Genomic DNA, 12,538 nt, shown 5'->3' on the forward strand with positions numbered 1-12,538 from the left:
GCAGGAGCGAACGAACTTCTGCACGTAGCGGTACATCCCTCGCCAAAAGTACCGTTGGCGGATGCGGTGGTAAGTTTTCGATACCCCAGAATGCGCACACTGCGGATCAGAGTGGAACGACTCGCATATGTCAGAACGCAGACTTCGGGGTATTACTAGTAGCCACTGGCGGCCGTCGCCGCTGTAGTTGCGTCGGTGGAGGAGGTCGTCGCGAACGGCGAAATGGTGGACTTGACGACGCAACGCGCGAGTGGGTGGTGTTGCCGACGGATCAGTCAGCAAGTCTATCAGTGAGGCAATCCAGCGATCCTTGCGCTGTTCGGTAGCGATGGTGTGAATGTCGATGGAAGAAACGGCAAGGGGAGACACTGAGCTGTGGGCACTGTCGTCAGGCAAGGGAGAGCGCGACAGGGCGTCGGCGTCAGCATGCTGGCGTCCGTTGCGGTACAGTACGCGGATGTCGTAGTCTTGCAGGCGAAGTGCCCAACGGGCGAGACGGCCTGAGGGATCTTTCAATGACGACAACCAGCACAGCGCATGATGGTCGGTGACGACATCAAATGGGCGACCATACAAATAAGGTCGGAACTTCGTAAGGGCCCAGATGATTGCCAGGCACTCTTTCTCCGTGACAGTGTAATTGGTCTCGGCTTTAGTAAGCGTGCGACTTGCATATGCCACGACATATTCCGGAAACCCAGGTTTGCGCTGTGCAAGGACAGCGCCGAGGCCCACACCGCTGGCGTCCGTGTGTACCTCTGTAGGGGCCGCAGGGTCGTAGTGGCGTAGTATCGGAGGAGACGTCAACAAACGACGGAGCTTCGCGAAAGCGGCGTCGCACTCTGACGACCACGTATTGAGGGGCCCGTTGCTGCCAAGGAGCTTTGTCAGCGGCGATATGATGGTCGCGAAGTTTCGTATGAAGCGCCGAAAGTAGGAGCATAGTCCTACGAAACTGCGCAGTTCTTTGACGGACGTAGGTTTGGGGAACTCTGTCACGGCCCGAAGCTTGGCTGGATCGGGGAGAATTCCGTCCTTGGATACGACGTAGCCTAGTATTGTCAGCTGCCGTGCTGCAAATCGGCACCTTTAGGTTCAGTTGTAGCCCGGCGTCGCTCAAACGCGTCAAAACAAGCCGCAGGCGTTGAAGATGCGTGGAGAAGTCCGGGGCGAAAACGACGACGTCGTCGAGGTAGCACAGGCACGTGTGCCATTTCAAGTTGCGCAGTACGGTGTCCATCATGCGCTCAAAGGTCGCGGGCACATTACACAGCCCAAACGGCATGACGTTGAATTCGTACAAGCCGTCGGGTGTGACAAACGCTGTCTTCGGTCGAGCGTCATCAGCTATGGGGACTTGCCAGTACCCTGAGCGCAAATCGAGCGATGAAAAGAATTCTGCTCCTTGCAGGCTGTCAATGGCGTCGTCTATTCGAGGGAGGGGATAAACGTCCTTACGGGTGATCTTATTGAGTCGTCGGTAGTCCACGCAGAACCGCACAGAGCCGTCCTTCTTCGCAACGAGAACGACAGGAGACGCCCATGGGCTGTTTGAGGGTCGAATAACATCGCGGCGAAGCATGTCTTCGACTTGCTCGTTAATTACACGACGCTCTGCAGGAGATACGCGATAGGGACGTTGCCGCAGTGGTGGTTGGGCGCCAGTGTCGATGCGATGCGTGACAGCAGACGTGCGGCTGAGAGAAGTTTGCGCGACATCGAACGAAGAACGAAATTCTTCCAACAGGCACAGAAGCTGGGAACGCTGGACCGACGTAAGGTTGTCAGCAATGGAGGAAGCAAACACGTCAGCGGGTGACGAGTCGGATGTGGTAACAGCACTGAGCGTACGGGAGCTGGCACAGTGCGTGTCACCCGGTGCGTCCATAACTTGTGCGTCATAGCGTAGTTTAGCGCAAAAAACAGGCAACAGACGAGTGAGAGGACAAGGACACAGCGCATTTTCTTCCAACTAAAGTTTATTGGATTGGGACGCATGTATATATACACGCAGGGAAAGCAAGAAAAGAAAAAAAACCAAGAAGTAAAACCCGAAAGGTGAAAAGAATAAAAGTGCCGATAAGTCACACACGTGTGCCAACACGTGTGTCCTTGCGCTGTGTCCTTGTCCTCTCACTCGTCTGTTGCCTGTTTTTTGCGCTAAACTACGCTATGACTGACTCGTTCCAACTCGCCCAACAAGCAACGTTGCTAACTTGTGCGTCTTCGAGGGCTTCCGCTCTGCCGAGACATTCCCCTCGCACCAACGTAACAATGTACGGGGATGGGTTCGTAACGAAAATATCGGTGTCGCCCTGAGTGACTTGCACGGTCGCAAATGGCACCAGCAAACCTTTCCTGGTGAAAACGCGGTCAGAGGGAGAAAGGAGTGCAACGGTGTCGGAGAGACCGGTGCAATAGACGGACACAGCCGTTGACGAGTTTGCAGGAACTGTGGTGTCGTCTTTGACGAGTACCTTGGTCGCAGCCGATGGACTATTCGCCGGCGTCAAATTGGAGAATGGTGAGAGCTCTATTTCGGCTGGTGCGCAACGAATGACGGCATCGTGGCGAGTGAGAAAATCCCAACCCAGGATGACGTCGTGAGAGCATGAAGAAATGATGATGAATTCGACGGCGTACAGAGCGTCCTGAATGATGACACGGGCTGTACACACCGCTGTCGGGTGAATACTTTGGGCGCTGGCTGTACGGAGGGAGAGCCCGGAAAGCGGCGTCGTCACTTTTCGTAGTAGTCGGCTAAATTTAGCGTCCATAACGGATACGGCAGCTCCAGTGTCCACAAGGGCCAATGTGCGCACGCCATCTACAAACACGTCTACTACGTTCGGTGGGCTTTGCTGAGGGCTTTGGCAGTTCGATAGCGTCGCAGCCCTTGCCTCTTGGACTGCGACGACTAGTTTTCCTGGTCGCGCGCGACCGGACGGGGCCGCATCGGTGACAGTGAGCGGCGTCTTGGGGACGGCGAACGGCGGGTGGATGGAGACGGGCGTGACGTCGGTGACATAGGCGGCGGCGGCTCGTAGTATGGGCGGCTGGACTGGCTGGTGACGGTCGATCCGAATCGAGGCGCCTGCGTGCGATTGCAATAGCGGGCGACGTGACCGGCGCAACCGCACGCAAAGCAGATCGGGCGGTTGTCGGAAGTGCGCCATCGGCTTGCCGGGCTAGGTCCCATCCATGTCGCAGGACGCGAGGGACGGGGTGGCTGCTGATATGACTGCATGGTGGGCTGCAGTCGTGGCGTATGGATGACGTCGGCGTACGCGGCCGGCACACTCTCTTCGAAGGCCTGAGGCCTGGCGACGGCTCCGGCGTAAGTATGTGGGGGAACCACAGGAATCGCTGGAGGCGGCCTGGCGACAACTTGCGCGTAACTAAGCGGCACAGTCGCCCGAGGGGGCTGGTGGTATTCCGGCATGACCTCTGCGATTTCCTGCTCAATAGCCCGGCGTAGGGGAGGCAGCAGTGTGCTCGACGGCTGTTCAACAGGCTGCGGGTGAGCGAAGGCCAGTAGAGAGAACTGGCGGGCAATCTCCTCGCGCACGAAGGACTTGATTTCGGCGAGCAAGACGGAGTGGTCCGAAATGGCCGACATGCCAGCGAGATCGGCGTCGCGTGATGGAGGTCGACGCGTCATCAGCCGCTGCCGGCGCAGCTCCTCGTAGCTTTGGCACAGTGTGATGACCTCAGCCACAGTGCTAGGGTTTTTCGCGAGCAGCATGGTGAAGGCATCGTCGTCGATGCCTTTCATGACGTTCCGGATCTTGTCAGACTCAGGCATGGTCGCATTGGCTTTCTTGCACAAGTCCAGGACGTCTTCAATGTAACTCGTGAAAGACTCGCCGGACTGCTGGGCTCGTTCACGTAAACGCTGTTCAGCCTGCAGCTTACGAACGGCAGGGCGGCCAAACACGTCGACGATGGCGGTCGTGAAAACGGACCACGTAGTGAAATCGGAAGCGTGGTTGTTGTACCATAGGCTTGCGACATCCGCCAGGTAGAAAACCAGGTTGCTTAGTTTTCCGGCCTCGTCCCATTTATTGGGTACGCTGACACGCTCGTAAATCGCGAGCCAGTCCTCGACGTCGGTGCCATCCGCGCCGGTGAAAACAGGAGGGTCGCGGATACGGGGCACACCGGGACAGGATGTCGGTGCAGGGGGAGGCGTTTGCTGGGCGGCATCTTGAGTCATGGTAGAGGGCACGGCACGGGATCGCAGCTCCAAGGGCATTGAATGCTGACCGTAGTTGTTTGAAGGGCACAGCACTCTCCACCAAATTATAAAGATGTTTATTGGCGGACACTCGGCGAAGATGAACGACAGCGACAGTCAAGGCGGGGCCGACTCTGCGCGAGCTGCGCTCTGTCCGAAGAGGGCAACCCACTAGAAGGGGCCGAAGAGGACGACCCACTTCAGGGCTCCAATAAGCTTCGCTACAATATATATGTATATATATATATATATATATATATATATATATATATATATATAGTTGCAGCAAGGAAGTCACGTTGGCCCCGGTAGAATAAGGAACAAGAGAGAGTACGACGCACGTTGGTTTGTGCGGTATGCCGCAAAAACCAACGTGCGTCGTACTCTCTCTTGTTCCTTATATATATATATATATATATATATATATATATATATATATATATATATATATATATATATATATATATATATATGTGCACACACACCGATCAAGATCAAGATTTCTTGGCCCGCGTCAGCCAGCTGGCGCCCAATTTATCGGCCTGCCGCTGCAACGGAGCCAGCGAGTCGTGGCCGCAGCTGGTGTCGTTCGTTCAAACCACGGCTGAGAGGAGCACGTTCGCTGTCGCGTGAATGCACTAGTCACGTGGCTCTTTTCGTATTTCGCGGGGGGATTTCTTTGCAGCTTGGAAAAAATGGTATACGTGAGGCTTTCTCTGTCGCAAATAATGCGATGGGGGTTTGTGAAGACGCTCTCGAACTTTGCAAGTCGCATTTCCTGCCTAAAGTCAATATTCAACAATTTAGTTAAATAAACCTAATTAGGAAATTAATTAATTACAAAACAAAAAATTGTCTGTAGTGCGCAAGGTGACTGTCAGGAATTTGCAGCTGATTTCACTCGCCTGCGCCTCTAATAGTGTATTTTGAACCCTTGGCTAAAGATAGCTGGGACACCCGGTATATATATATATATATATCTTGTGTGACGACACCTCGTCGTTATCTTCTTCGGTCATTGCGCCCAGCTGCTTTTAGTTTTGTCACTGTCGTGGCATTACTATAATATGGTTGAGACAAATTTTTTCCGAAGCCGGCGACCAGGCATTCGGGCTAGCGACCCTTCATTCCGCGGCGTGACGCGTTAGACCGCACGGCCATCGAGTCTCTCTCTCATCGTAGAGGTCTGGCCACGCAGCAGCACGCCGGCTGCTTACTTGGCAAGATCATGTTTTCGACTCATTGTAGTGCTCGTAAAGCGGCCAGCCTTCGTACGGCATTCTAATTTGTTGCTATCGCGTTCACTAATGTTTCGTCCTTGCGGCAAAACTGTGGCTTTTTTTGTCTTTAAAAAAAAACGTAATCATCATCGTCTCAAACGGGCATGCGCACATGCTAAGATAAAAGACTGAGGGGCAGAGAGGGCCAAAGTGAAACGAACAGCAGGATATGGTAAAAATTAACGTCTTTTTGCATATTCAAACTCAGAACCCGCGAGCACAAATATCCTTGCAATCCTCCAAGATGCTCAATGTCAAAAATTTCCCAAACCGTGTTTTTTGCTCGGAGCGGAACGCGACAGTTTTTCTTTCGTAAAATGATTAGCACGAAGGTCTTTTTTTTCTGCAATGCGCGGCCAAATTATTCATGTAATAAGTTATTGATGTGGGCCTGTAATTTAACAATGTGATGTAATACGTGGACCTTCGAGAAAATCTCTTTCGTAATTACTTCTCGCTAAAACATAGCAAGAGAAACTGACCTTAAAAATGGAACGAAAAATAAGAGGGACGAGTAGGCCTGAGTGCCATACCTCAAACGTTGAAACGAGGCAGGCCCACAGAAAAGGCGCGTGGCATCCGAACTCGAAACCTTGAATAGCGTTGCTTGAATAACTTTTGTTAAAGTAATTTCCAAGTAACTTCATTAATATTTAAATGTAATAGGGATGTAATGTCATTGATTTTAAGCACCTTCAATTTGTAACGCAATTTAATGACTTCTAGGAGTAATTTTGCCACCTCTGGCTTAGCTGCTAATCCCCAGAAAGATGGAGCTAACTTTTGTTACGGTTTATAATTTCAAAGTAATTCTATTACTCTTCAAACCTAACAGTAATGTAATCTCATCGCTTGGGCCGGGCCAGCTGTAGTGTAATCTAGTTACATTTGTAGAAAAGTAATTATTAATGTTATCTCTGAACGTGCAGATCCCAACAACGTCATCGATTGCTGCTCTCCAGAAAGACGCAACGCATCAAATTGCTTCTCCTTCGACATTCCTTCGGACGATCCTTTCTTCGCTCGTTTCAACCAGACCTGCATGAACCTTCCCCGCTCAGCTCCGTGCACGCGCTGCACGCTGGGTGAGTAGGCCGAGATTCGAATACCAGCCGGCGTTATATTGGGCTAATTAATTTTTCCTTCTCGATTCTACTGTCATTATTTCGCCATCACAGGAAAATTATTAGAAGGCGAAATGAAAGCCAAATATTATTTTTGAATATCGCTCCGAAAATTCGGCACGGAAACGTCAGTGTGACGTCACAAATTTCAAGTCTTTTTGCGTATTTTGGCAAAGCTGGTGCTCAGAAATTTTCTGAAACTTCTTATGTCAAAGACTATAGGTCGCTCAAAACACGATGTAAACAATTTTTACCGACAAACGATTATGCGGGCCCTGGCAGATGCCGTTAAAATCTATGACGTCACGGCGAGCTGGTGCGAGAACTTGAAGGTGGCGTCGCCACGTGTATTTTATTTCTGCGTGTTTCCTCGCTTACCAAGCGTCTTGTCGTGGTAAGAGTGGTTTAGGTTCGGCACCGTGAAATCGTAATTTACCAATGTGGAAAAATCGTTGTTCACTTTGGTCTTGCTGCAGCGGGCCAGCGAGTGTTGGAACCTCCGTTCCGATAAATGCGGCTTTTTCAGAACTTCTCGCGTGGTTTCTCTGAGGGTTCCCATCCGAAGGTTGCCCCAGAGAGTCTTTCATATGAAAAGGCATTTCAGTGCGTACTGACTTCTCACGCTATCGCTTCATATAATCACGCTTATACGTGTGTTGAAGGAGATACGTGGTCACGTGCCTGATTAGTATTCCGAGTGAAATTTTTGCACGCGCTGAAATTATTTAGCCAAAATATGCGGGAACTGCCAAGCGTCCGCCTTCGTTGGTTCTGACCTTTCAGGGCAGCGACAACAACAGGACATTCTGACGTCATACATAGACACTTCTCAAATCTACGGGAGCTCGGCGGCAGACACACTGAGACTACGGACGATGAGTAACGGTAAGCTGAAATATGTTGGCTGCCTCACCGAGATGCTGGCACAATGTTCGGGTGAAGTGTGTTGGTCATAATAAGCACGATACGCTCCTTTTGAAGGTGCACCTCTCTAAGTAATCGTAGAGGGCCCGCAAGAGCGCTCAAAGAGAATTTGTGGTAGAGCGACAGGCACCGCGACGATGGACGAGAGGTGAAAGACCACATGGCAATTTTAGCGACGTGACGTCATATGAAAACGCGGAGTGAAAATATCTGGTCGCGTGGTTTCTAACCGCCTCTAATGCTTCGGTAATGCTGTCGGCAGCGCACTGGAAAACCGAAAACTATGGGGCCAAGTTTTCTTTGGACGCAGCTGCGACAAAATTATCTCCAGCTTCTGCAGTGCCCCACCTGGACGCGTTCTCTGTGACGCTGCACACTTCTTGCAAACCTCTGCACTATTAAGAGCATTAAGAGCATTTTCGTATTTGTCTATCATGTAATTACCCCTTATATAACACCTCCCAAGGGGTACTTAAGGTATTAAACTGAACTGCAGAAGAATTGATGGCTAGGCTAGTTGGTAATAGCACTTGAACAGCTCGAAAACGGCGCAGGAACGACGCGGACAAAGGAATGTGGAAGGACTTGCATCTAACTTCTTTTGTTCGTGTCGTTCTTGCGCTCTTTTCAAGATGTCACGAACTGAACTGAACTGGCAGTGACGTACATCAGCCCCCTACCTCAGCCGCGGTGCGACATGGGTTTGCGCCCCCCAAGACCAAACCATGCCGACGCCCATGGGTAGGAGGACCATTAACCCGCTCCTTGGTTCCAATACACCTTTGTCAATCTCTGGAAAGGCGCGCTTGTGGTTAGGCAGTGGACTAGAGCATTGCACGGGCCCGGCCCGGGCCCGCTTTATGAAGCCCGAGCCCAGCCCGGGCCCGGGCGTTCATTACTAAACTTATCCAGGGCGCGCGTGTTCATGAACAGGCCCGGCCCGGGCCCGCTAGAGGATATTAGTTGTTGATGATGATTATTAATGATGCCTTGAGCTTTGTAGCGGGCGATCGGACGGAAAATCCGGTGTGTACATGCACCGAAATGTTGCTTTGCCCACGGTGGTAGCTCAGCGGTTAAGCTGTTTCGCTGTTAAGTCCCAGGACGCGGGTGCGATTCCCGCGGCCATGGCGGCCGCATTTTAATGGGGGCGAAAGTCAAGAACACCCATGTACTTATCTTTAGGTGCACGTTGAAGAACTCCAGGTGGTCGAAATTAATCCGGCATGCAATGCATAACGTTAGCTTGTGCTTGAAGGCCCAACTTAGGCCTTTTAATGAGCGGGCCCGAGTCCGGCCCAGGCCCGCGGCTTCAAGCCCGGGCCCGGCCCAGGCCCGCACTTTCAAGCCGGAGCCCAGCCGGGGCCCGCCGAAAATTGCTTCGGACGGCCCGCCCCGGCCCACGGGTCGGGCCGGTCCCGGGCTTTCGGGTCGGCCCAGGCCCGTGCAGTGCTTCACAATAGACTGTGAACGTCAAGGCGATTTAACGCGTGTCTTTCACAAAGCGACTCATTATGTCTTGCAAGAAGTCTGGTCCGCGATTCTATAAGCAGGCCTTCGAGAGAGTGTAACGTCCGACCGAGCTTTTTTTTTTTTTTGTGTGTGGCAACAGGTGATAAAACATAGCGGAAACCTTGACGGAAAGCGCCATTATAATGAAAGCTTCGACGATATAAGCCGCACTTATTCGCAGGATTTATGAAGCACCAGTACGACTTCTTCGCGGGGGAGCTGCTTCCCCGGAGCTTCCACGTCAACGAGGACCGCTGCAGCAATCCATCGCAGGGCCAGTACTGTTTTAGGGCAGGTGAGTGACTCGAGACTCAGCAGAAAAGGCTTGCGCGCATGATTCGCACATTTATCTATTTCTGAAATGCCCTGACGCGCAAAACGCAAGTTGGATTCAAAGCTTGTTGTTTCGCGTTCTTGGATGTCAAAAGAAGGCCGTTCCCACTAGAGTGGTAATGAGCAACCATCTAGCCCAAATATACAGTTTGAGAATGAGTAGCATACGGGAAAAATTATTATTATTATTATTATTATTATTATTATTATTATTATTATTATTATTATTATTATTATTATTATTATTATTATTATTATTATTATTATTATTATTATTATTATTCATTTGATGCCGAGAATCATCTCGCCCCGCAGAGAGGGTTCTTATACCACTGTCACAAAATCCGCGCACTGGACTCAACGGTGGTATAGAGTGAACTGGGCCCCATCACTGAGCGCCCGCTGGTGGGGGAATAAACCACCGCTTTTCTGTGTACGCCGGCGCGCAATCTCGCAGCCCATGCCGTGTGCCAGAAGACCGGTTCCGTGGCGGACGACAGACGGATGACGAGGGAGAGGGGGCAGTGGGGGACAGAGTTCGTTGGACGGTGGAAGCGTGTGGACGTGTTGTTGGAGGTTAGGCAAAACGGTGGCCGGCAGCCTGACTTTGAAGTCGAAGCCGTGGCTCGAGTTCGGGCAATCTTCGGCTGTGGCGTGTAACTCGAGTACCTGTTCAACCTGGACCAGCGGTGTAAGACAGAGAAGCAGCAGCCCACCAGCTCGGACCTTCGACGAGGCACCCACACCTAGCGCCGCGTTCAACGGCTCTCGTCAGGACTTTCTTAAAGGGTTACTGACATGAATATTTTCAGTTGTCGTTTTTTCAGTGCTAAGCACGAGTTAGCTGGTTGCGGTTCCTACTGTACCCTGACGTCATAGCACGGTATGAGCTTCTCGTCACGTGCTTGCACAATATATACTGACGTTTCCACGGCCGCTCAGCACCGTGGTTACGTTGGTGGCGCACAAGCGGCTATTTTGGAAGTTTTTATGACGCACAACCCTTACAAAAATGGCTAGTAACATTGAGTAGACCACCTAGTAACCATCTATTGACATTGGTGACCGTCTAGTAACATGTGCGATCTAGTAACATTTGTCAATAGACCGTTTAAAGACCTCCGTCTTACTTTTGTATAAAGACTATTTTATGTAGACCGTCTAAAGACCTCCTTATTACTTTTGTATAAAGACTATTTTTTGTAGACCGTCTGAAGGCCTGCTTCTTACTTTTGTATAAAGTTCGCTAATTTAAAAAAGTCGTTGAATGTTAGGCGGATTTTTAGTAAAAGATAGGTGTGCCTCAGTGGTATCTATAAGCCCACCACAAATTTACACGTACGCCATGAATGTTTGTTGCTTAATTACACGGAAGTGTCCCATCTGAACTACATTGGAGGTCAAGATGTGGTGCCTATATATACTCGGTGACCAAAGTTTGGTTGTGAAGAGCGGGTGGCGAGCGGTTGACAGTGTGAGTGTTGTATTACTTTGCGAATGTTGTGTGCATGTTTGTGTACGTGTGATCGAGTTTGCGTGTTTCGATGCTAATTTAATTAAAGATTCTCTGGCGCATGGTGCGACAGCGAAAAGCTCCCCTATGGATGTAAACAAATACTCCCCTCAGTCCATCCAAAACCTCCGTCCTTAAAGGGGGTAAATTTTTTACTCCCCTGGACGGAGTATATAAAACCCCCAGAGGGGCATGCGCTAGAGGACGAGTCCATTTACTCCCATCTCGGCTTTTTTTTTTTTTTTGCTCACAGTGATAGGGTGCCTGTTGAACATTGCTGATAGGGCGTTACTACGAGGTCACCAGACAACCTATGAACACGAGTCTGTTCAAAGTTGGTGGCCAATTGCAGCCAGAGCGTTGATTGATTGTTGGTACAGACGTCTAAAGACAGTTGGTAGACACTCTTTTGATTGTTGGTAGGTTCTACAATTGTCTTTAGACAGTCAACTTAATGTTACCAAATATTTTTGTAAGGGAAGTGGCCATCTTGGAAGTTTTGGTACCTAACGTCATCACAACTAGCCAGACTGCAGCGTGAAGTCCCCAGAATATGCACTATAGCCTGACGTCAAGCTAGTGTCGATGTCAGTAGGTGCGCCATGGAAATATTGACTTTAATATCAACTTGACATATCAGCATTTGCTGAGCTTCACACTTGCTCAGAGCCGTCTCTGCATACAGGAGAATTGTATGCCAGAGGAAACTCGCCTTCGAAAAAAGGTGTCAGTACCCCTTTAATCGGGTTACATCCATTGTTTGTTCATTCATCGCGAGTTGTTTTTGTTGTATACATGTTAGCGCAGTGTTGGTATGCATAATGCCGCGTGTATTTTTTGAGCGAGGTTGGTAGTTCTGAGTATTTGGGGGGGTTAGTCGCCACGTGGTGCGCGTTTTGTGTTGCGTAGAGGTAGCGAGGTTTCTCGCACGCAGTAGGCGTATTTTTTTTGTCTCGTGTGCTTTTATTGCGATAGCAATGATATGGACACTCTCGACTGGTTTTTGCCGTCGCCGTCATATATATATATATATATATATATATATATATATATATATATATGTGTGTGTGTGTGTGTGTGTGTGTGTGTGTGTGTGTGTGTGTGTGTGTGTGTGTGTGTGTGTGTGTTGTAAAAGAATGAGAGACAGAGACAGCACCGTTGCTGCGCGGGCCGGCTGTTCTATTCTGAAATACTGCTTCCTCTACTTCCCTCTAGCCGCCCGCGCGCCAGAGCCTCGGTGCCGCTCTTCGTCATCACACTCGCCCATGACTGCAAGTATTGTCGGCTGAGCTGCCGACAATGTTTCTGGTGGTCGGTCCCGGCCACGCTGTGACTTTCCTCGTGAACCTGCCATAAGTATGTCTGGTAGACGACACTGACCATTTCGGAGTGGCATGGGTCGGCGATGCTGGAACTTCAGTTGGAAGTTTGCCAAATATGATTCTGGCGGTCGACACTGGCTATGTTGTAGCGGTCGCAGGTCTCGGGCACGGTGCAGTCTGGCTTGCAATACTGCCGATGACGATGGCTCTGGTTGATGGCGCTGACTGTATTGTTGTGGTCGCACGTTTACGCTGGCCGTATGCCATTTGCGGTGGCACGTATCATCTACATT

General features: G+C 50.5%; 1 protein-coding gene across 1 annotated transcript in view; it reads left to right on the top strand.

The window, feature by feature from the left end:
* Positions 1–12,538, top strand: part of LOC119372305 (chorion peroxidase) — a 59,951-nt gene that overhangs the window by 14,233 nt on the left and 33,180 nt on the right. The window contains exons 4-6 of the mRNA XM_037642779.2: positions 6,447–6,602; positions 7,425–7,526; positions 9,259–9,372. Coding sequence (XP_037498707.2) covers positions 6,447–6,602; positions 7,425–7,526; positions 9,259–9,372 — 372 coding nt within the window. The remainder of the gene's footprint in view (positions 1–6,446; positions 6,603–7,424; positions 7,527–9,258; positions 9,373–12,538) is intronic.

Source organism: Rhipicephalus sanguineus, chromosome 10 (assembly GCF_013339695.2).
Source record: "Rhipicephalus sanguineus isolate Rsan-2018 chromosome 10, BIME_Rsan_1.4, whole genome shotgun sequence".
Lineage (NCBI taxonomy): Eukaryota > Metazoa > Arthropoda > Arachnida > Ixodida > Ixodidae > Rhipicephalus > Rhipicephalus sanguineus.